The sequence below is a fragment of the Etheostoma cragini genome, chromosome 13 (genome assembly GCF_013103735.1).
Source record: "Etheostoma cragini isolate CJK2018 chromosome 13, CSU_Ecrag_1.0, whole genome shotgun sequence".
Classification (NCBI taxonomy): Eukaryota; Metazoa; Chordata; class Actinopteri; order Perciformes; family Percidae; genus Etheostoma; species Etheostoma cragini.
The window spans coordinates 4,652,101-4,676,063 of record NC_048419.1 but is presented as its reverse complement, the minus strand read 5'-3'; the positions used below and the strand labels follow the sequence as shown (position 1 = coordinate 4,676,063).

At 39.4% G+C, this 23,963-nt stretch overlaps 1 protein-coding gene across 2 annotated transcripts in view; it reads left to right on the top strand.

The window, feature by feature from the left end:
- Positions 1-8,881: 8,881 nt before the first annotated feature.
- Positions 8,882-23,963, top strand: part of fgf11b (fibroblast growth factor 11b) — a 39,828-nt gene continuing 24,746 nt past the window's right edge. Inside the window, exon 1 of one of the 2 annotated variants that reach the window (XM_034890239.1) lies at positions 8,882-9,902. In XM_034890239.1, coding sequence (XP_034746130.1) covers positions 9,710-9,902 — 193 coding nt within the window. In that variant the 5' untranslated portion in view covers positions 8,882-9,709. The remainder of the gene's footprint in view (positions 9,903-23,963) is intronic. The other variant, XM_034890238.1, reaches the window with a different exon arrangement.

Below are 23,963 nucleotides of genomic sequence, written 5' to 3'. Positions count from 1 at the left end.
TTCTTTTTTTTTATCTCTTCCTTCCATTACCCAACCCTTATTGCTCTCCACATCTGTAAAGGTCATCCTTGTTTGATGGAAGTTATCCAGCTTTTAATCTGTTAACAGCTCTCTGTCATACCATAATCACGCATGTGCCATCTCACTGTGAACACAGTGAGATGGCGCCAACTGTAATCTGACTAAAAATGCAGATTGCGCTAAGCCTGACAAACTACTAATGGTTCATATAAAGCTGCTCTAAATATACATCTCTAAATATGTATTAAATTACGCTGGCTACTGTGTTGCCAAACAGTAAACAAACTGACTGGTGCTACTTTTAAAGACACATCCATCTTGTTAAAGGAACAAATGCTACTAATTCTTTTAGCCTGATAGTGTAGGTTAATACGTGTCACTGAAAAAGACTAAACAGTGCTTGTCCCTTTCCGCATTACAACCACTGAGGTGGCTTTGCGCAAAGCCCTTAACCCCCAGCTGATGCAAAAAAGCTATTCACTGGCCAGCAGATTAACACTGGTTGTACTGGGCAACCTCTAGGCGTTAATGTGTTGAACTGCACGAGTGTGAGCAGGATGATCCTGAAAAAGAGTGAAACAACCCCAGGTATATAAAGGTTTGAAACTAAATAATAACATGCTGTCACCTACCCTCTTTCCCCTGGCTTAACCTTAGAGTCATCTAAAGCAGCACCACACATCATTTCACGTGTATGGTAGGCTTGAAGTGGATTTCTCCAATAGCTGCTGCTGTGACCACCAAACATGTGTGACAGATGAGAAAGACAGCTGGAAATAGGCAATAGTGACCATAAATAGAAGTCCATGCCAGCACTGTCAGTGGCACAGATGGGCTGTACACCTTGCACGGAAATTATAGATCATCTCACAGAAAGATAACACTGCAACAGATTATGGAATAATAATGTGTTAAAAAAACTTAGTTGAACCGTCATTAATGAATGGCAAAATTAAGCTAATTCTTCACATAGCGTGCATCACTCGCAAAGGCGTTGTTTTCCAGGGGCACTGTCCACCTAGCTTGCACATTTTCAGTGATATTATTTTGGCTGCAGAGAAGGTAATACGTCCAATTATTTTCCAAAAGAAATGGCATTTTGCAGCCCAATTGCATTTTTTTGGGCCAATTCTTCTATAAAAGAGGCTAAGAAAACTTCTGAAAAACGGAAAAAGGCTAAACAGAAATTAGACAAATCCAAGGAAGAGTAAGCAGCAAAGAACAGATAAGACTAGGCGTCTACTCAACATCAACAGGCTAACACGCAGTGCTAACATGCTGATGTTAAACAGGTATAATGTCAACAATGTTAGCCATTTCAGTTTAGCGTTTTAGCAAGCTTTGGCTACTTAGTACTAAAGCAAATTTACAAATTATGTACCAATACTAATGGTAATGTCATTCGTTTTGGTATTTTGTCATAAACCAGGGTTTGGGACAAATTAAAATGAACCTGATGATGGCAGTAGATAAAAAATAAGGGGGCAACCAACATTAGAACAATGTATCCAGTCGGACATGTCTGTACCAAATTAGGTGGAAATCTATCCAATAATTATATGCGACCTTTTGCTTAAAACAAATATCGACCTTGTGGTTGGTGTTGGATGAAAGGTCAAGGGATCACCAAACTTATTAGGATACAGTGTTTGGGTACCATGGATATCGGTAACAAATATGTTGGCAATGCATCCAATCTTTTCACTAAAGCTAAATATGGAAACCTGCTGGTGGTGCTAGAAGAAAAGTCAAAGGATCACCAAAGTTAGAACCATTCATCCTCTGGAAACCAAGAATGTCTGTACAACATTTCTTGGGAAGTTAAAAATATTTCAGTCTGGGAGCGGCCTCTAGCTCAGTAACCCAGTAAGAGCAAGAGAGTCCTGCAGCGGTGCAGGGGCTGCTTGTCATCCCTCCATCTGTCTCCCCCTTTCATCTCTATCCACTGTCACTACTTAATAAAGAGAATATCCCCCAAAAAATAATATAAAGAAAAAAAATTATAAATTCGATCTGTAGCAAAGTGGTGGACTAACCAAAAAATTACTACATTACTGGCAATAGCACCTTACTGCTTGAATGAATCCTTATTTGTTGAATATTTTTTTACATACAAGATATGAAAAGAAAAACATCTTTTAAATGGCTTTTCCTGGCTGATTTTAGATGTGAGGAGGTGGAGTTTGTTTGTACTCCTCGGTCCACCCGCTTCTGTTTCACCGACTCACTAAGCCACAGAATCTTGTCATGGATTTGTCATGTATGCATGAAAACCTTTGTTTAAAAACGGTTAATGCTAGGCTTAGGCTAATGAGTACAAATAACTAGAGGTGTCTGTCCCCACATTTAAGAGGAACTGAGCATGAATTGAGGTAAGCTACCCTCACTTTGTAACATAACCTACTCTCGCCTTTTTGTTAAAAAACAGTCACAATCCACGAAAAGAGCTCAGTCTAGAGAGCGGGTGGGTTGGTTTCGGTGGCAGAAGTTAGTTTTGAGCCTTCTAGAGGTGTTATGATCCTAATTCAGCAGAACATCTGTGATGGGAGGTGCCCATTTGATGTCCCCATGGACATGCCAGCTTTTAACCACCACCTCTCTCCTCCATCATCAAAGCTGCATTTTTACATCAGACTCGAACCCCAAAATGGAGTAATGTTAAATTACATTGCTTTTTTTTTTTTACACGTTCATTCATTTTTGCATGCTTAGCTGTCATCAGTAGAATGAGAAAAATCACATGTCTGAAACGATCAAGAGATTATGCAACGATGTGTTCTGAATCCTAAACGAGTTATTCTGAATGAGTTATTCTTTAAATCTGCAGTGCGAGTCGAGTAGAGAAATGCCATAAAGACTGATGGAACACTTGAGAGACTTACCGAAACACAAAATCAATATTTATATTAAATAGACAGCCAATCTCAAAACCCACTTATGTGACCTCGTTTTTCTGGCATAAAACTATCTCGGTTCTGCATTCCTGCTTAGCTTAGACTCTCTTCAAACCTCTTCATATATGCATGAATACATCATAATAACAAAAGAAACCTGCAGTATTATCACACATTTGTGCACAGTGAACACACACACAAACGTAAAGACAGTTTGATTCCCACATATCTGCATTGTTTGTGCTTACTGAGAACAGTTTGAGGGACGATGAGATTTGGTTCCTGCTAGATTAGTCTATAAACCAGGAAACCTATGAACCAGAGGAAAATCTAAATCTACTAAAGTTCTGTTAAATAAAATGTATAAAAATACAAATTTCAGATATGAAACTTAAAGTCCTTTAAACAAAAACACATTAACAGAAAAAACGTAGAGCGCCCTCTGGTGGACAAACTATGCAACGCCAACGTTCATAATATGGTTGACAGTCCGTTTTTATGTATTGATGAACGAATATTTAAAAAAAGATATACACTGTATATATAGCTTTATTTTAAATCGGCAATTATAAGCGCCGAAACCGATAGATCAGGAAAATGCCTAATGTCGGCCAACATATCGGTCAGGTGTTGGACTGAAACTAGGCACAGCTTAGCGAACCTTGATCAAGTTGTTCTGTCTCTGATAAAACAATAATTTTATTTTAAAATGATTCTAGTTTTCCTAGTTTTTTTAAACAGGAATCTAGCTGTGTACTAACTGTAGTAATGTGTATTTCTCCAGATTATGACAGTCACAGTCTATATCCTTTGCGTTCCACTTCCGGGATTGCTCCGGTGCTAAAGGAAATTTCGGCGGATGCGTTTATTTTCCGTTTCCTTACGTTTCCTTTGTGTTGGAATTTTAAATTCGGTGGATTTCTGAGAACTATTACTGACTGCTCCTCAGATCTCTGCAGGGTAAATTGAGACAGCTAGCTCCACCATCTGTCCAATTTGAGTTTTCTCTTGCACGACTATTCTTCAGCAGGTCTGCGTGGAGGTTAGCACCGCCCATGATGATTCTGATTGGTTTAAAGAAATGCCATTAAACCAGAGCATGTTTTCCTCCCTTCTCCAAATACTATGTGGAGTAGGCAGACCCTCTTTCAGGGTGCTTTGGAGGACGGTCTGGCAAAGCGAGACTATGACAGTTAGACAGAGAGAGAGAAAAGTTGTAAACAAAATGTTGTTTTATGTTTGCAAAGGTAAGAAAAAGTGTAAGGGTTTTTAGGATGCTTGTGAAGACACAGGGCAAATTTTTTTTATTAAAAGTACTCATTGTCTTCCTTCACATGAGCAGGTCTATCAGTCATCCCAGCAGTAGCTGCCAGCGGTGGAGGCTGGAGAGAGTGACGGGGGAGAAAGTAACACAGGAGAAACCCAAGAGAAAGTGAAGGGGGTTAGGGTGCTGATGGTTGAACCAGCTGGGGTGACAGTGGGCTTTAAACAGAACTAACACAGAGGCCTTCCGAAATCAGCTTTCATCAAGCAGTCTTTACTTACTCTGAGAGAGGCAAGTTTAATCCTGCAGATTTATCTGCTGAGATTTTACCTCAGGGAACAGTGGAGATGAAGGCAATGAGAAAAGATAGCCTCCCGCTTACAAATGGAGTGTGAAAGAGTAGAACTCATTTTCCTGTTTGTTTATTCGTAAGGTTTAATGATACAGAATAACTTCAGAAAAGTATAACCTGTGATATGATTTTCAGGTCAAATGGTTTTTATTCAAGACTGCAATGCAAAAATGAAGTCTATTTCAGGTGATTGCTGTAAATAAACAATAGATTAATAAAGGTTGCTCTGACTTTTTGCAGCCCATTTTGTAGATAGTGGGCCTTCTTATTTGTTAAAGCGGGGGGGTGAGGGTGGGGGGGGGGGTGGGGGTGGGGGGTGGCCAGTGCCCCCGTAATAATAAGCCTTGACCCCACAGACACAGTTAGCGACTTGCTGGTTAACACAGGGGATCATTCAGCAGCTAAAGAGTCAGATATTTCTCACAGTAGTTTCTTCAGACCAAAAACAGAGCTGAAAGTGAGAACACTGGACTGAAACACGACTGCAAATCAATGATGATGTTGTACTCATTTACTCCTCCCTATATCACACACTAAAGAGTTTAGGACTGTTAGGAAGTATTGATACACCCGAGTATCACGATATTACGTTTTATTATAGTGTATTGATTCTAAAAAAACTCAAAAATCGATCTTTTTTTCACGTTACCAGCTGCACAACCCAATGTGTAAAACAATGGTAAATATACTGAGCATTGCATTCATTTAGAAAATCCAGCATAATTGGCATTACAAAAACAAGCCTGACTCGCAGAATATAAAGAATCCGGAGCAGATGTAAACAGACAAATAAGAATCTGCATCTGTCTCCAACACCAAGTCAGTCTCACGATTAACACCTAATTACAAGAGACTGATCTGAACAGGGCTAAATAAAGAAGGGGACTGAGAATGATACGTGCTGCTCAAAGTTAATGAGCAACTCACCAATGGGTCATGGACATTGGAAATATTATTTCTGTATGCAAGAAACGAGCCTCAGATTCTACATGGTAGCATAATGGAGGGGGATTAACGAAGAATACCTCCCGTCATCTGTGGACAGTGTGATGAGCTGAGAGGGGATTGAAGGAGAGAGAGAGAGTGATAAAGAGAGGAGGGTGAAAGAGACAGAACTGGGCCAATTGTTTTGATGTGCTTAACTCTTTTTGGCTTTCTGTGTGTGTTTACGTAAACATGACTGCCTAAACTATGCAACCATACTGCCTACAGTGTCAAATAGTGACACGGTGACGTTGAATAAATATAACAATTTTGGGACATTTTTATAGGGCTAAAACTAAGGATTATTTTCTTTATTGATTTATATACACATACATACATACATACATATTTTTTTGATCAATCAATTTTGTTCTTGATTTAATTAGGGTTAGGGCTGCTAATGTTGCCATTTTCTCTAACTACATCCTCCTGCTTGGGCATTACAAGCAAATGCAAGCTAGACCTGGGCACAGTTAGTAACTTGCAACAACTAGCTAAAGTTAGCTAAGCTAATATTGCTTGCATGACTGGAAAATTAGGCTAAGTTGTTTATATTGCATTTTTGAAATTAAAATTTGAATATTGTCAACTGTACAACAGGGTAAAAACAGAAGTATGTGGCATCCTATTTTTCTCAACTACCAAACCAGTGAGAAAAGCACAGATAAATACACAAATTTCTTTTGTGAAATAATAAAAGAGAGACGATTACCTCAAAACTGTAGTACAGTACAACTGTACTACCTTCAACCACTGGGATGGATACAGAAATACTCTATCCCTCAAGCTAAAAACAAGAACTTTCAAATTCTAATATATGGTATTTATTCATCCCATCTAGTAAAAATTCTGTATTAAGTTTTTGTTAGGTAACACAGAATGCACCAACACGTGAAACCGTACTGGAAAAACATTTTAACATAAAGCACTTTTAAAGAGGATATGCTGTTAATACCCTCGGCTTTCACATAAATTGATATGCATGCACGGATTGTAGCATCTACAACATCTACATTTAATCCTCCTTTGTGCATTATTGGGATGATGAGAATCCATACAAGGACACATAACAGAATGCGTATCTGCTATTTTTTAATTTTCTTACTTTAATTTGGATTTATGCAGGTTGTTTTTTCCTCCACTTTACCAAAGAGGGTTCATCAATGACATTAGGGCTGAGGTAGCCTGCACGGGAAATTCGGAATGTGATTAGAGTGTAAGAACCTTGTTGAAAACTGTGCTAGCTGTGCACAAAATATATTTAAGCAAGACAAAAGACTAACATTTATATGGTAATAAATTGGAAATCCTGGCGTAATGGGTGTTTAGTTGTTAGTTGGGGTGAGTTCATACAGGTGATAGCTCTTGGAAAGACAAGAAAAGTGGCTTGACTCTTAATGAGTCTACTTAGAATTTGGCATGCAATTTCATTATAATGACGGAAACACTTGTTAACCTTGAGTCTGTCTAATATCCCAAGAATCCCCACTTAGCTTTCTTTTGGTGTAACTTGGCATGCACCTGTGATTGGAGAAAGTGAAAAAAGGAGAACAACCTTTGGCAATGTTTGTGATGTGATGTCCATTAGGAGATTGATTCTTAAACCAGAGAAAGAAAACGAGTGCGTGGCTGAGGACGGTCGGGGAAACAAACTATTAGAAAAAGAGACAAATATCTGTTTTGTTTCCTTGTCAATACAAACTGCATTATCTCATCTGTGGTTCGCTCTCCTTGGCCCCCGCCGTACCCTTGCCCCTACATGGAGACCAAACGTCCGCTGTCACCTGACAATCAAGCCCTGACAGACAGTGACCTTGCTCGGCATTGTTAGAAACAATTTGAATCAACCTTGCATTTTCAAGTTGCTTCCGTTGCTGGTTTCCCTGCCAATTGGTTTTTAAAAAGAGGTGCCATGCCAAATAAAATTGGATTAAATAGCTCTTAAATGAGTTGATTTATTGGGATCAAGTGCGAGGGGCCGTGCGGAGATGTTCATAGTGGTTTTTATATTCACTTATATTACAGATTCATGTAGTCAAAATCTAATATTTTGGACAGTGAATAAGCTTTCCATATTATGGCCCTGCTTTATCAAGTTAATGCATCACTGTACTTTGGCTTTGAAGGTGAACAGAATTTATGCAGAACAATTTATACACGATCGGTACACTACAATCCACATTACATAACGCCAAAAGAATGCAGTGCCTGACACTGAACATAGTTCAAGAATTTCATTATTGAAAGCCATGTCAATATTCAAATAGATCTGCTCAGCATTTCATTACTACACACATGTTGTTTCTTAAAATCAGATTGTTTATCAGAATAAAAATAGTAAGCATGAACCTTGTAGCATGTTCTTGTTCCTTGACTGAAAAGCATTGGTCATTTACCAGAACCCGCTATTTCATGCAAAAGTATGTCAGCATGATGTGTGCTCTCTGCTGATACGTTCGTTTTGTCTTAAATTATTAAACATTTTTGTCACCCCTTGCATTTGTATCTAGATGAAAGACAAACAAATGAGGGAGATATGTTGTGTGTTTGTTGTTTTAGTAAGGGTGTATTATAGGTGGGGGGAGCTGAGGTAGAGCAAGCGTGATACGAGTGTGTGTGTGTGTGTGTGTGTGTGTGTGTTGGCAGGGTTAGCTGTCTTACTCAATCTGTCCATGCTCATGTTTCTGTCAGGGTTAGCGTAAGCCAGCAGTCAGATATGTCACACACTAAATGCCAGTTTTAGGGAACATAGTCCCTTCATTTTTTTGCCTCCTTTTTCTAAATAGAGCGAAAGGAAACACATCACAGACTGTGGAGGTTACTACTGTATGAGCACCGGTGTCAGGGAGGAAGATGAAGAATACTGACTAGCGACAGACAATTATACAGCAGCAAAAGACTACTACAAAATATGCTGATGTGATGTGCTGTGTGTGTGTCTGTGTGGGTGTGTGTGTGTGTGTGTGTCAGGAAGGTAACACATGGTGATACTGTTCCTCTCGAGGAGACCGAAAGCTGTCACAATGTGCACCTTAAGCACTCTGCTCCATCTTTTTAGGGGGACGTTGCTGTAAAACAACAAAATTGTAGCCTTTGCGAGCAGTGATTTTGTGAAGTGGCTGTTGCCCATCTAGCGCCCATTCCCTCTCCCAGTCATTCTCACACATCACAGCCTCTACCTCCCTCCCTCCCTCCCTCCCTCCCTCCTGTCTCCCTCGCTCTTCTTTTGCTCACTCTCTCCCTCTCTCTCTCATGAATGTCACCTCTACTGATGGTGGCTGCTGGAATTCACGCACACATACTCTCACAACCACTCGCTGACTTTGGATGGGAGGAGGAGGAGGAGGAGGGGAGGAGGGAGGGGGGGTTTCAGTGAGGACTGTGGGAAAGGAGCGTGCCATCGGAGGCAGAAGAGGAATGTCTGTCTGTCTGTGTCCATGTCTCTGCTCTGTTCCCGGCTTCATTCCTACAAAAAGCGTCAATGTCCCGCCTGGTGTTCTACCTCTGGATTTAAGTCAGCTGGATTACCGCTTGGACTCTCAGCTCATTATTCCATGCTGCCTCATTTAAATGGGAGGCAAAGTTGGACTTGCGAGGACTGCACATATGGTGACAAACAGTTTGATTTTTTTCGCGCTTTTAAGAGATTCCTAGCATTCAAAATGATTTCACTTTCTTTCAGTATAAGTGTTTTTATATGTAAAGTATTTTGAGCTTGGTGTTGTCTAGTCAAAGTAGTTATTTTCGCAATATAATATTTTGAACTTGGCTGTTGAGGTGCATTTTAATGGGAAAGATGAGTGGGGAAGAGGGGTAGAAATATGTCTCTATCTTCACCTTTTCAAAAGTCAGTCACTCTAACCTTGGTCTTTCTGTTATTGGTAAAACGGAAAATGTGACTGTGGCACTATTTCATGTGCTCTGTTAGTGTCAAAGTTGATTTTTTTCATCAGTGGAGGCTTTACATTGGACTGCAGGTGAACTTGCATCTCTTCCAGTTCTTTCTCTCCAAGGGAGCCCTCAAACTAAACTCTTCCCTGTTAACCCACTTAGACGCCTGATCTCCCCTGTGGGGGCTTCTCTTAACCGCCCGTCCTACTCTAGTTTTTTGAGGAACGCAAAAAGACAAACCAGAAAAGGGGGGTACTGCAAAGAAAGACACCCCCCTCCTAAAGGTGAGAGGGGGGGGGGAAGATGGCAGCTCTCGCCAGCTCTCTCATTAGACAGAAACGGGCGGTCAAGGAGGAACAAGGCAACCGACCGGTAGCCAGCAAGCGCAAGCCCTGTCCTAAGAGCAACAAGTCCTTGTGCCAGAAACAGATCCTGGTCCTGATCTCCAAAGTACGACTATGCGGGGGTCGAAAAAGTCGAAACGAGAAAAGACCGGGTGAGTCTTTTTCTGCTTGTTTCTTTTCTTGCTCAAATGTTGGCCTATTTGGCTACAAATGAAAGCTTACGTTTATTATGAAACAACCTAATAAGGAGCCAATGAGAGTTTGATTTTTACAAGTAATTAAATACAAAATCAATCTATATCATAAACTTTAAATAATTAAATTTGTTGCTGTTTTTGAGTTACTGTATTTTACTTCAGTATATAGTCAAATAAAAAAATAAATAAAAAAGAGTCCCATAGGTTTATTTAGTCAATCAAAAACCTGCCAGAGGGCTTTTTTTCATATTGTTCAGTTCTCAAGCACAGATTAACATTGTATCAAAATACCTTGGCGCCTGTATAGCTCAGTTGGTAGAGCAGGCGCCAATATACAGTATAGAGGCCTAAAAGCCTAAAAATGCCCCAAAAAAATCTTTAAAAACAAAAACGGTTCGAAACACCTTTCTGTTAGGAACAAGGTCATCACCCATCATGAGAGCTGCATTGTATGCACAATCTTTCTACTATAACTTTGTAGTTAAATGTAATCAACTGATTATCTGTTGCTGTCATAGCTCGTGAATCCTATTAGGTTCACAGTAGCAGTTGTTTTCATGCAGCTTCACCTGTTTGATAGACTGACCAATGGTAGCTGCTGCACTCAGCTCTGCAAAGTAAATAAAATGACTTCCCACACACCTAATGGAACTTATGCTTCTTCAAAACGTATGATTATGCGCAAACCTGCAGGAACAATTCATTGGAAAATTAGCTGAAAACCATCATTACAGTAGTGTAAATACTCTGTCAAGTTTTATACACATCTGCATATTGTGGAATTGAAGTTATCATTAACCATGTCCACATCATCAACAAACACATGCAATGGGAGAAACGAATGACAGACGTCCATACACACACCTGAACAGTTTGAGTTGGTCTCGGAGTTGGCCGGACTAATTTTGAATAGAAGTCAAGCCATTCCTGTAGTAAATGTATTAATTGACTTTATGCAGCATCCCGTAAATGACACACATCAGCACCAACACAAGCACAACATGTGGTTGGAAGAGGAAAAACCAATGTTTGATTGAGATTTTGATTTGTAAATTGATTAGGGAAAATTGGGACAAACTATTACACATAACACAATGGATGTTGTTTGGATAAATCAACTACTGTACTGTAATTAACCTTGCTGGTCATTTAGTGTGTACACGTATCATTTGTGCTTAAAACAATCACAAAATGCAATTCTCATTACACACATGACAAAAAATGTAAAAGCTAATTCTGGTGGACTGGGCTACCGTACAGTGTCATGTCAACGTTCTGTACAGAAACCTTTCAAAGTTACATCTTACAGTAGTCGGTTTTTAGATCCACACCTGTCACACAACCAAATGTGGGTAAAAATGTTCCAGTGCTGGTTTTCTCAGTCAGGTTCTCTGATGTACTTTCTCTTTGAAAGCAAAACTTCAACACTGAAGCCTTGAATGGAGAATTATGTGATGTGCTGCCAACATCACCTTCTCTCTTGTCAATCAATGAGAAAAATGTGCCACAACACAAATGAGCACAATTAAAAGGTATAAAATCTCCTTGATGTTGTGCTTGTGGGTACGGTGTGTGTTGTTATGTTCTTGTTACATATTACTATTCATAAATGATAAAATGGCTAGCAAAGTTAAAAGTTTAAACTTGTTTGTTTCTTTTTTTAAGATGTAAACAATATACTACTTTCCATAAAACCTTGTTTTTCTTTTTCTAATTGCACTATTGCATTAATTCTGGAGAGAGCAATGATATTTCTTGATTTGTGCATTATTATTAGTAGTAGTATTCTTTACTCCTTTGGTGTGACTGGTATACTGCTGAAATATTTAATTTATGACTAAGAAATGTTTTGCCTTATTCACGCACAATTAGAAAGTGTAGTATTCTACTTAAATTATGCATATTACAGAAATGTCGCTTAGTAAACATCCTTCATAAAGAGGCCACATACTTTCATGGCTGATTGGGGAAGACACAGCGAATTTGGAGTGTTTTCTCCACCCCCCCCCGCCACCCTCTTCCCCTCCGGAGCTAAAGACTGCATCTAAGCAGATTGAACGTGAGAATGATGAGCGATGAGCAGAGCTTTGTGCTTGATGAGGACTTTCATTTCATTCTGCACCACTTTGTTCACATATGTCTACTGTGCTTCAAACAGCCTTGTGCTTCAAAAACTTTGATATACACCTCGTGGTAAAAAGACCAGTAGTATTTTTCTTTTTTTTTGTGTGTGTGAGAATTGCAGAAAGCTTCCCATGACATCTGTCTGGGGATGGAATAAGTATTTCTATCCAGTGGTATATGTAGTACTGTTATGTAATAGACATAAAGATGTGGTGGTATAGGCTCAATACGCCTTGGTTTTTCAGACTTTGCAAATGTGACAACACAATGATAACATACTGTGATAAGACAGCTTTATTTAACTTGGAATATTGGAAATATTATTTTAGCATCTGTTGCATCTCTGTAGCCTAGACAATCATTTGTTTAATCTAAACTGACTGTAACCTGTTTACCTGTGGGACAGTGTATATGAATATTACAAATTAAGGTAAAAAAAAGATAAGACCAGCCATGCTAGCAGCTCTAAAGCCGTATGAAATGCTACATGCTAATGCTAGTATCGCAAAATGCGCACAGTGACAATGTTAATTTACTGATGTTTAAGAGGCATAATGTTTACCATGTTCATCATCTCAGTTTAGATCGCACTAAACCGAAATTACAGCCAAGACTGATGGGAGCGCCATTCATTTCACATGTATTTGGGCATGGTATAGGACAAACTAAAACTTGAAAGTCGTGATGGCGAAAAGTCAGAACATTGCCAAGGTTAATAGGGCAGGGTTATCTGGGCAGCATGGATATTCTGTCAAATCTCCAGGCAATCCATACAATAGTCCAGACATGTTGACATGTTGGTGATGCTAGTGCTAGTCCAACCCAATAGACTTGAAGATTTGGACTTATTAATGTGGCCACCAACAGGCAAGGTAAGCGATGCCTGCTACCGTTGAGACAAAGAAATGTGTGTTAACCTTTCTTTTTTTGTTTTCCTTTAAATTGAGAGGGAAGATAAAATGTGCTTCATTTAGGCTATATGAAACCCATATATGGATTTTAAAAAAGATTACAGTTTATGTTTCCGCATTTATGCAACACAATTGCATATCTTTTGCACAGTATAGTTTGCATAAGTTAACACCGTGTTAGCAGCAAATGCATGAATTTTTTTCTCCACACAGCACAGCTGTCAAAGGATTCTGTAGATTCTCAAACAGCTGTTTTTACAAATCATATTAGCATCACACCAACACACATAAGCTATAATTACTTCCGCCATAAAGCATCAGGCTAGTGAAATGATAGGGACGGACATAAACGCTGCTACTTACACATGTGGTGTACACAGCTCAGACTGGACGAGAGTTTACCTGCCTCTCCCCTTCATCTGGGTGACCTGCACTGCCCCTTACTATACAAGGGGTCCCCTTCAATGGCTGGCCTGACCAATGTAAAAACTTTCCCACTGTCAGTGATCTGCACTGCTGCCCTCCTTTCAGATAGATGCAGCTCATTAATGTATAGGGATTAATCAATAATCACCCTCTTAGTTTGTTCAAGGTGGAATCTGACTTGAAAAGGGAAGGATATTGAGCGGCTTGCCCCCATCTATCACCTTTAGTGCCTTTCTCTATATTAGATCAAATGAGCACACGATCTTAGCACAAACATGTGTGCATGGAAATGATAAGCAGACATTTAATTCACAAAATTAGCCGGAAATGTGATACACAGAAAGAATATTTGGTTGAAGAGAAATGTCACTTGACGTTTCAGAAGTAGTATCGTACAATTACAAATATGCATTAAACACGGCACCACAAGCTGAGTCATTAGAAACTAGTACATGCAAATGTAGTGCAGACCTAGACATCTTGCAGCATTGTGTGGGCTGTTTGGCATGGAGGTGCATTGTAGTATGTTGTAGGAGTAGGCTAAACAGCCGAGGGGCCAGTCGACAGTTGGAGCACAAATATAGGCCTGGCTGGCGAGCGGCAGACCAGGTTACAAGGAGAGATCCAGCAGAGGATAGCATTAAGCTGACCCCAAAAGATCTGGGCCGCAAACTCGCTTACTCGACAACACCTGATCAGACAATGCAGTGTTATGTAGCTTCTCATCAGAACGTTACTGACTGTGACAGGGGTCAGAGAGAGAGGGAGCGCGAGTCGATGGATGTAAACAGAGGTTTAAAGAGAAAAGTTAAAGATTTTACTGATGTCAGAGAAACATTTGATCAAAAGGTGGAGGTGGGTGGCAATGGCGGGGTTGGACACAGATAAAAAGGTAATCAAATATACAGGAAAAGATGTAGGGAGAGATAGTGGTGGAGATTAAAGTGAAGGTGGGTGGCTGAAAAGAGCTGTGAATCAGACTGTCGTGGAGGTAGCATGCGGAGAACATGAGATGGGAAGCCTTGGGGCTGGTTATGAACAGTCACTGCCTAACAGCTTCCTTCAGTTCTTCTCATGTTTAATAATCTGTTTATGAAGTAGAAGTTGAAGGGTGAGCATTTTTCTTGTACTTAAAGAATGTTTTAGGAGTTTTTTTGTTAACATTGTGTGGGTGGGTGGGTCGTGTCAATGACTGTTGTGTCGCTAGCAGCTGCATGAATGTAAATACATGACATTTATATTCTACTTATTATTATTATGCCGGATAAGTTTTGAGTGTTTTTTCTGAACATAGGAAGTGTTATAGAGGTGGTCTTGGGAAGCAAAGGCCCTAAACAGTTTTGCAATCACTCTTCAATCAGGCTTATTGTAAGCAATGCTCCTTTATCAAACATTTTCTGTCAAAGTTGGAACAGTTTGGGTTATTTCATATGAAATAATGCTCTATTTTCTATTATTTATTCTGAGCGCTACAGACCGGTCCTCTTCAGAGACACTTGAAAATACATGCTTTCCTCATCTAAATGTTTTGCCAAAAAAAGGTACAGCTCCCATATACTATGGCCCTCTGGGATGTGCCTGAGGTCATTGGGGAGTTAATACTCTCAATTTGAGAGTGTCAGTGTGATTCTAGGCCTTACTGACACAGAGCTAAAGAGGTTAGAATAGAGAGTTTCTATTTCCGTCCAAGTAAAGCATGTGTAAAATGATTAAAAAAAATACTGTAAGCAAATCAGATGGGCTACACACAAAACTAGTACCCTAGCCTCAATTTAAAACAGAAGAAAATCCAGAAGAAAAACACAAATGGATATTTTACGAAGTTATTTCTACAGATATGTCTGTGCGTTTTTCTTTTCCTTTAAGTAAAAAGCAAAGAAAATGCAAAATACAAAACTTCTCTAATACAAAAACACATCCACATCAATCACACACATACTTGAAATAACTATATACATACATTTATAGAAATAAGTCATTATAAATTGATGAAATGGTGAAATGCAATAGGAAGGCCCTTTTTGCTTTGACACAGCTGCAGCCATCACAGGATTAAAATACTCTGGTCAAGTTTGGTATCAATCAATTTGTTTTCTTATTGACTAAACAGGTAGGCCGGTTTCATAACATCTAGTTTTAACTGGAAGGAATAGCTGTCAATCTTTCCCACGCTGGTCCTCCCTTAACTCTGCGACAGGATTGGCTTCTATTAGGGCCATATCGGGTTACACTAGCCTTATGGCTGACACGACCTGTCAATCAAATCTTTCGAAGTCAGAATCTGCCGGTGTGCTCAGTAACACTGTGGCAGACCCGGGGGAGAAGAGAGACGCGATAAAAACCCAGAAATGATCAACTTTTTAGCTTTCTTTCCGTTTAAACTCGGCCAGAAACTAGAAGATGGTGAGGGGACCAGCTCGTTTTGGAATAAATGGCTTGGATATTCTAATTCCTTGACTTGTTTGCAATGTAGGGAAAAAAAATTTGGCGATCTTTTACAGCTGTGAATAAAGACACGGGGAAAAAGGTATGGATGCACACTTGACTTTAGACACTAGCGGCGCAGAATCTTTCTGTTTATCTTTATTTTCTTTAACTTTATGACAGTTGTTTAACTGCTATAAATCATATCTGTTGATGTGAGGGCTTAATCGAATCATGAGACTTTAAGCTTTGAAATGGTGCTGCATGAGTGTGTTCATGAAGATTTAATGCTTGCAATTTATGAAAACGTGTATAAGTGGAGAAAACAGTTTCGCTTCAGTGGAGAAAACGTCCCGTCTATGGGACGGCTTTGCTAAAGAGCAGGACTTAGTTATCAGAAGGTTAAGACCCATACTTATATATATGATAAGATATATAGATATGACAAAATACGTCACGACAGACAAAGTTTTGTGAATCTGAAACCTGATCAAACCACAAACAAGCAGATCAACTGAGTTTTAAATAAACAACACAAAAACTTAATTTAACTTAGCTTGATCTACGAGAGGAAATAACAGTACATGATAAATACCTTCTGAAAATATTGATTACAGCTGCAAAGAAAGCAATCACTCGTGACTGGTTACAGAGGGATCCACCCATAGTAGATAACTGGACTGAAATTATTAAAGAGATTCAGGATTTGGTAAGACTGACCACTGCTATGCTTGCAAAAGGACTTATACACCGCAAATTAGACAACACGGATAGTATATTCGTAGGAATAAGACGAGCGGTTGGTGGTCTTTCCTCTACATCCTCACTACTATAATGTCTGTGCCTGATTTATAGCTACTTGCTCATTATAGCAACCGACAATGAATGCAATGTATGGCCCCTCTATTATAAGCCATAAAACCATGCTTCATGTCTAAGATGTTGAACTGACATATTACCTGACAGCAAAGTTGTACTGTTTGTTGAAACAGTCAATAAAATGTAAGTAAAAAATAAAATAAAATGCAAAAAACAGTATTATTTCAAATTTAAATATTTCAAATTTGAAACCAAGTTTGTAGGGGCTTTAAGGTAACATAAGCACTTTGATTAAAGGAAAGATTCTGGTTGTGGTTACATTTATTAAAAAAAGTCTTATCTCCTGCTTTATGTCATTGTGGACTTTTAGCTATTCAACCAAAACCCCAATATTTCCTTAACCATAACCAAGTGCTGAAAATGCCAAGACACACAGTATATAAAACAAAAAAGAAGTAAGTAGCTAATAGCTCACACTGTCTGTGTCTCTTAAATGATACTGTATATGCACTCATCCATATTTTCATACATGTTCTGATGGCTATCTAGTAAAACCTGTAAACCGGCACATCTCAGCTCTAAACTTACTAACCAAAATGAGTAAATGTGTCATGACACCGCTTAGTGCTGACGATAGCCAGTCCTAATCGAAATTTGAGAGTTCCAAGGAACAAAAGCTTTCTGTTTGTCTGCATCTAGACCAGACAAACAAAAGATTAGTGTCTGATTGCTGTTGAGTTCATCCAACGTCTGGGGATTTTCTGCTTTGAACCACCCTTGTTTCATCAGAGGGGAACTTTAACACAGTATCTGGTACCCAGTGGTATCCGATGACGAGGGTGGGGATGCAGCTGTCTATGAGTAATAGTAAGTGATTAAGTTAATCCCTTAAACTTCCTCCAAGATGTACACATCAGATTAAATCGCAATGAAACAACGCAGTTTTGAGCTCTAATCTTTTAGATTGTTTTAATTAAGTAAAAATCCTTTAGACATTAAGGGATTTATTGTACGTTCATGTATTTCATTTAGTTTTGAAGGTTTATCTAACTTTCACGTTATAATGCGAGGTTTTCACATTTTAACGCAATGTTTTCACGTTACAACGCTATGTTTTCACGTTACAACGCTATGTTTTCATGTTAAAACGCTATGTTTTTACCTTTTAAAGCTATGTTTTCATGTTATAATGCTATGTTTTCACATTTCAACGCTATGTTTTCACGTTATAACACTAAGTTTTCATGTTATACAGCTATGTTTTCACATTTTAATGCTGTTTTCGCATTATAAAGTGATGTTTTTACATTTTAACGGTAGGTTTAACTTTTAAACCAAGTTGTTAAGATAAAATGTACACATCAGATTAAACCACACTGAAACAACGCAGTTTTGAGCTCTAATCTTTCATCTTGTTTTAATTAAGTAAAAATCCAATAGAGATTAAGGGATTTATTGTATACTTATGTATTCCTTTAATTTTGAAGGTTTATCTAACTTTCCGTCTCTTGTTTGCAGATGTTCTATAGACCATAAAGTCAAAGGACATGAGGGATCAGGGGGATCAGTGACTCTTTCTGAGTACTATTGCAGTTAGAGTTTCGAGTTGGCTTGTGAATAGATACTGAGCTGTGGAGAGGCGGTTAACAATGGCCTTAAATCTTATTCCAAGTGAGGAGGTGGAGGGATGTGTGTATAAGAACATCATTTTTGTTTCCTGTCGTCCTGAAGAAACCACCTTAACCTCCCACACATACCTGCAAATTTGAATCTGTGGGGGCTTTGATTAAAGCTGACAAGGACAGATTGAATTTACCTCTAATAAGAGAAAGACAGTCAAGATGGAGGACATCTATAAAGGTAATGATGAGAAGACAGGGAGAGGCAGAGAGGATATGAGAGGAGGAGGGCCATGAATGGCAGATGTACTTCACAGGAACCAAGTACTTTGATAAGATATCAAAAAGATGTGTCCATTTGTACCATACAGTGTAAAAATAGTGGATGTAGCATCCTGGACATGACCCACTGGACTGTGGACTGCCCTTTTGAAGCCTCAAATTTGGCAATACAGGCCTCAAAATCTTTTTGGGGATGTGACAATTGGCCAAGCCTGCGTTGTTTATGATTACGGCTGTGCTAAGCTAAACGCTAGGGGGACACGATTAGTCCACTGCATAACGCTGTGATCTACACTTGTGACTGGAGAAAAGGTCTTAAGCCCTGCATTATTTTCCTTGCGCCACACTGATGCAAAAATACATTTGCCACTGATTATCTTGACTGCATAATACTCCAGTGATGAAATAAATCCATGTCATAGTCATTTTTTGTCAAAAATAGGTAACAAAAAATACTGATTCTCCAAAGTTCAGTTAAAAAATCTTTTGAATAATGTGCAAGTTAATCGTTAGATTAATTGACTAATTGAAAAATAATCGTTACATTAATCTATGACAAAAATAATCATTAGGGGCAACCCTAGTTGTGTTGCTGAACAGGACATTTTTAGGCAACCAAATGATCCAGTTAATTTTGATGAAATGAAAACAATCAGTGAGTGGGTCAAAGATTAAAACAAAAACACGGGCAACACCCAAAAACACGTTCACAACTATTTTAATGTACACAGTGCCATGGATAACATTGTTAAGCCTGTACACACTACAAAAATGTAATTATAATATTTTACTGAAACTACTACTAATTTCTGTTGAAATGGGCAGAATCCAGTTTATTAGTGTTATCACCCATGACAAATGTACCTCATAAATAACCATAGACTGCAAATAAAGATGGACGCGTCTCCACTTCCTCCTTTTGTACAAAAGTGAAGCCAAAAAAAATCCCCGATACGGACACTGCCATCTTGATCAGGCTTATTAAAAACTTGCCCACACACACGCCCGACCAAGCGCAAGTCAATCACAGCTGTCAATCATGACGTCTCACGCCGTCTTTATAGAATCAAATAAATACTTAAAATCAAATATATCAGAATAATGAATACTTGACCAAACAAAAGTGTGATATAAACAACCTATAATGACATAAACCCTCTTTGTGAACAATGTATTTGACGTGTACTTTGATTTTTTTAGTTTGGTCCCTGGCCTATCCACTAATATGGAGGGGGCGGGCGGTTTTTTACCTATACTGCAGCCAGCCACCAGGAGGCAATCCAGATGTTTGGCTTCATTTGGGGAGCTGCCAAGCCATCCATCATTTTATACACTCTATGTATAGGAACTTAGTTAATCAGGTCATCTCCTTGAGATCAATATCTCTTTTGCAAGAGAGAGCTGACTACATCATGCCACATTTGAAATTCCCCAGTTCCCGAATAATAAGCACCATTTCATTATAATAGCCGTATTTTAGTACTTTGCGCTGTGGCAAGTGCAACTAAGACGTGGGACATGCAGTACATCAATGAGAAAAAAAGATTTTCTTTCTTTCATTTACATGTGATGACCTTTAGAGGTCTGAATCGTTAAATCAATAGTAGAGCCCCACACGCTGTAAGAGGTCGTTAGGATAGAGCGAAGGGAGTACTCGAGACTGGCACCAGACCAGCTTTCACACTGCTGACCAATGCTCCAGTACAGATGGGCATCCCTCGGCTGTCCCGAAGGATGCACTTGCAGCTGCCAGTCCTGCGCTCCCTCTACTCCAAAAAAAACATCCAGCTGCTCAATTCAATCCTGAATCAGAAAACGGCAAGTGGCAGTGACTAATCGGGTGGATTAGTTAAAAAGAAATATACACACATAAACCTCATATATATATATATATATAAAATTTAATGAGAAAAAATAGCTCAGTACTGGAAATATTTCATGAAAATAACAATTCTATCCAGACCTCATCTTAAAATGCAGACTTTTCGAAAAACCTATTGTGTTTTATGGATAATCTCGTTTTGCTCACTGGCATGCATGTTTCCATATGTGTACCATATCTTCATTGATGGAAATCTATTTATGTGCCATCTTTGCGTATCTGTATGTTTCTATGCAGCTGTGTGACAATCGAAACGGTGTCAGCTAAACTTAACCTCACACAGTGTTTTGCTGGAATCTACAATGGATTGTCTCCTCTCATGCAAAGCTGCTCCACGGCATCTCGACTTGGTTTTCTTCTTCTTCTGCGTGGGAAAAGCCCACCGTCTCAGGGCTGGATCAAAGTGTTTCAGCAATCAAATCAATGCATGTTCAGATTGTGAATGCTTTGTTGTCCATCATTGTGCTGTTTAGCTCAGTTCTTTGTTTACGTGTGTGATTATCACACTATCTGACAGAGGTCTGGACCCCTGTGGGAGTGCAGGGGAATGTTTGTGTTTGTTTGTTCTGCATACATTAAAGTGCCTATTTGTGTCCCTGCTGGAGGGTCCATGGGGGAAAAGAATAGATGAGGTGTGTTGGGGATCGGTTAGGCTCATTGGTCTTGCGCTCATGTGAAAGCACATGCAAGTATGTGTGATATTTTAAACTTAAGAAATAAAATGCAGTGCCGTAGTGTTACTGAATGTATTAAGCTGTGGGGTTGATGTACACTACCGGTCAAAAGTTTGGGGTCACTCACAAAATTCCATTGGACTCCATTATAGACAGAATCCCAGCTGAGATCAGTTGCCTTGTTTTGTTTAACCAGGGCAGCAGTTTCCAGATTACATTATGTGCTTACATAATTGCAAAAGGGTTGTTTAATGTTTTCTTAGTTAGTTTTTTAAAATAATATCAGATTATTAAACAAAATGAGCATTTGGAACATTGGATGAATGGTTGCTGATAATGGGAAATGTAGACATTGCATTAAAGATCAGCCAACCACCCAGATCAGCTGGTATCCTGTCTATAATGGAGTGAAATGGAAATTTGTAAGTGACCCCAAACTTTTGACAGGTAGTATATGCAGTTGCTCCACATCACAATGGATGGCCCAGTCCTGAGCATGTTGTTAACTGTCACTGATGTGTATGTGTCCTAACGATAATGAAGTTCATATGTGAATATTGAATGTATGTCAGGGGAGCCGCGCAAGTTCTATTTGCCTCGGCTCGTGTTTGACATGCTCTTGTCAGCACTATTTAATAAGCAGCAATAACTCTGTCTCACTTAGGTGAACTGCTGCCATTGTCACATGAAATGATTTATGGAGCCTTGAATTCAAATGTAGAGACCATTGTTGGAGCTGCAGGTGATGGGAAACACCTAATTCAGTCCTTTTTCTTCTTTAACCTCGCCCTTGTTCAGCTATCCCTCATATCCCTCCTCTATTACAACATGCTTCCTCAACCTGTCTTCCCCTATCTCCTCTCCCTACCTCTCACAACTGCTTGTCACACTCTGTTGTTTCCCTTTTCTTTTGCTCTTGCTATCCTTCCCTCTTTTATGTCTGGCCAAACGTAGAGCATTCCTGAGAGTTGCCTCCATGTTGTTAACTAGCTTTCATGACTTCCATCCTCTCCTGCTCCTCTCTTTCTCTCCCCCTCTATCTTCCCACAAGGTTGATAATTACTGTACTAGCAGCACTGTAGCTCATGGCCCAATTTAGGAAAATAAAAAAAGGAGGAACCATGTCCTCCTTTTTTTTTAGGAACAGAATCAAACACTACACAAGAGACACTCTTTCTTGCATACATGCATTACACACACACGATGCATGCAGTCACACATGTAGTGTAGTGTAAGTATGCATGCATCCTCAAATAGCTATAGAGAGAGCAGCTGACAGTGAAAGGGAGCACAATGAGAAGGTATAGGTGAGAGTTAGGGAGTCCTGAAAATATAAGTCAAAGAAAACCCCTGCTGCTTCGTTCGGTCATAGCAGAAGAAGAAATGCCCTTGGCTGCTCAGTCATGCAGGGCCCCAGTAATTACCTCCACCCTTATCAAGAGGAGCTCGGCGAGAGAGAGAGCTCACCAAGCAACATACTGCGCTCAAACCAAGCCAGATAAATACATTAGTGTAATGATAACTAACACCGAGCCATACACTACACTGATTAGCGATACACCTCGACCATTGCTTATTTTTCAGAGCAATTACATTGTGGAAAAGGGTTTAAGTGTCCTTGATGGCAGCCGTGATGCATGAAGTGATTACCTTGGGTTCTTATGTGCATTGACCTCATTTATACAGACGCACACATAATTGCTATCTGAATGGCTGTATAGTAACACCAGGCTCCAGTCTACCCCAGGTGATTTTCAAAATGATTATCAGTGCTGGATGTAAATTGATGAGGGGCACTACTACTACCGCTACCGCTTTCACAAAATGTGGACCTCTTAGATAATATTCTGTTTACGTCTGCGTGAAAGCCACAAATTAAATATTTTTCTCCAACATAACATAACAAAACCGCGAGAAATCGCCTATCAGCTGAGAAATCGTCTGTCAGCTGAGAAATCCTTGATACTTGTGCATTAACAAGTTCACTTTAAGATGTATTTCTTTTACTTTAAAACAGTTACACATAATTAATATACCAGTTACACATACAATGCATGCAATAGAATGGGATATTGCAAGCATTTTTCAACACTGGCAGAATAAAATTTGACTTTGACTTACAGTGCATACATAGTATATTTTGAAGCCACATCCCTTAAGGCACTCTCTCTACACATTTGCTTTTCCGCTTGTCAACTGTGAGTCATATTTTCTCTCATGTGCGGAGAGGTCACTTGGAAATGGGCCTGCTGATGAGTCAACATGTTGTCGGCTATGCTGGCAACACCTGTGCGCTGATGTACATAAAGCAGACAACGAGCTCTCTTTGACCCACACTCCACTGAGCTGGATCAGCGAATGTTTTCTGTCACTCAAGCCCACACGTGTCCCAGGAGGAGTGATGAATGTAGTCACACACCTCTTCTCGGCGGGAAATACCCAGGACAGTGGAGGCTCCAGGTCCTGTTTCTGGCATAGGTAGGGAACGTTCTGCAAGACAGATGTAAGTGTGCTCACCCTGAAAGATAATGTACAGCCCCTGCTGTTCTTTTAATTACAAAACAGGGAGGCACATCACAGTGGATGACTCACACCAGACAGGATACATTAGGAATAATCATGATTTTGAGCCGTCTGGATTGGCTCAAGAGAGCAGTTTTTTTTGTTATTTAGTGTATAGTCATGATCTAAATGCAATATTTTGTCACAGGAGAAAACTAAGTATGACTTGGGAATCTAAGCCTGCTCATCGGAGCGGAAGGTAAACATGCTTTCCTTCACCCTGAAAACAACAAGTTTCATTTTCCACCAGACTTTAATGTGTAACTACTCCCCATTTAGTCTAGGGCTGCAAA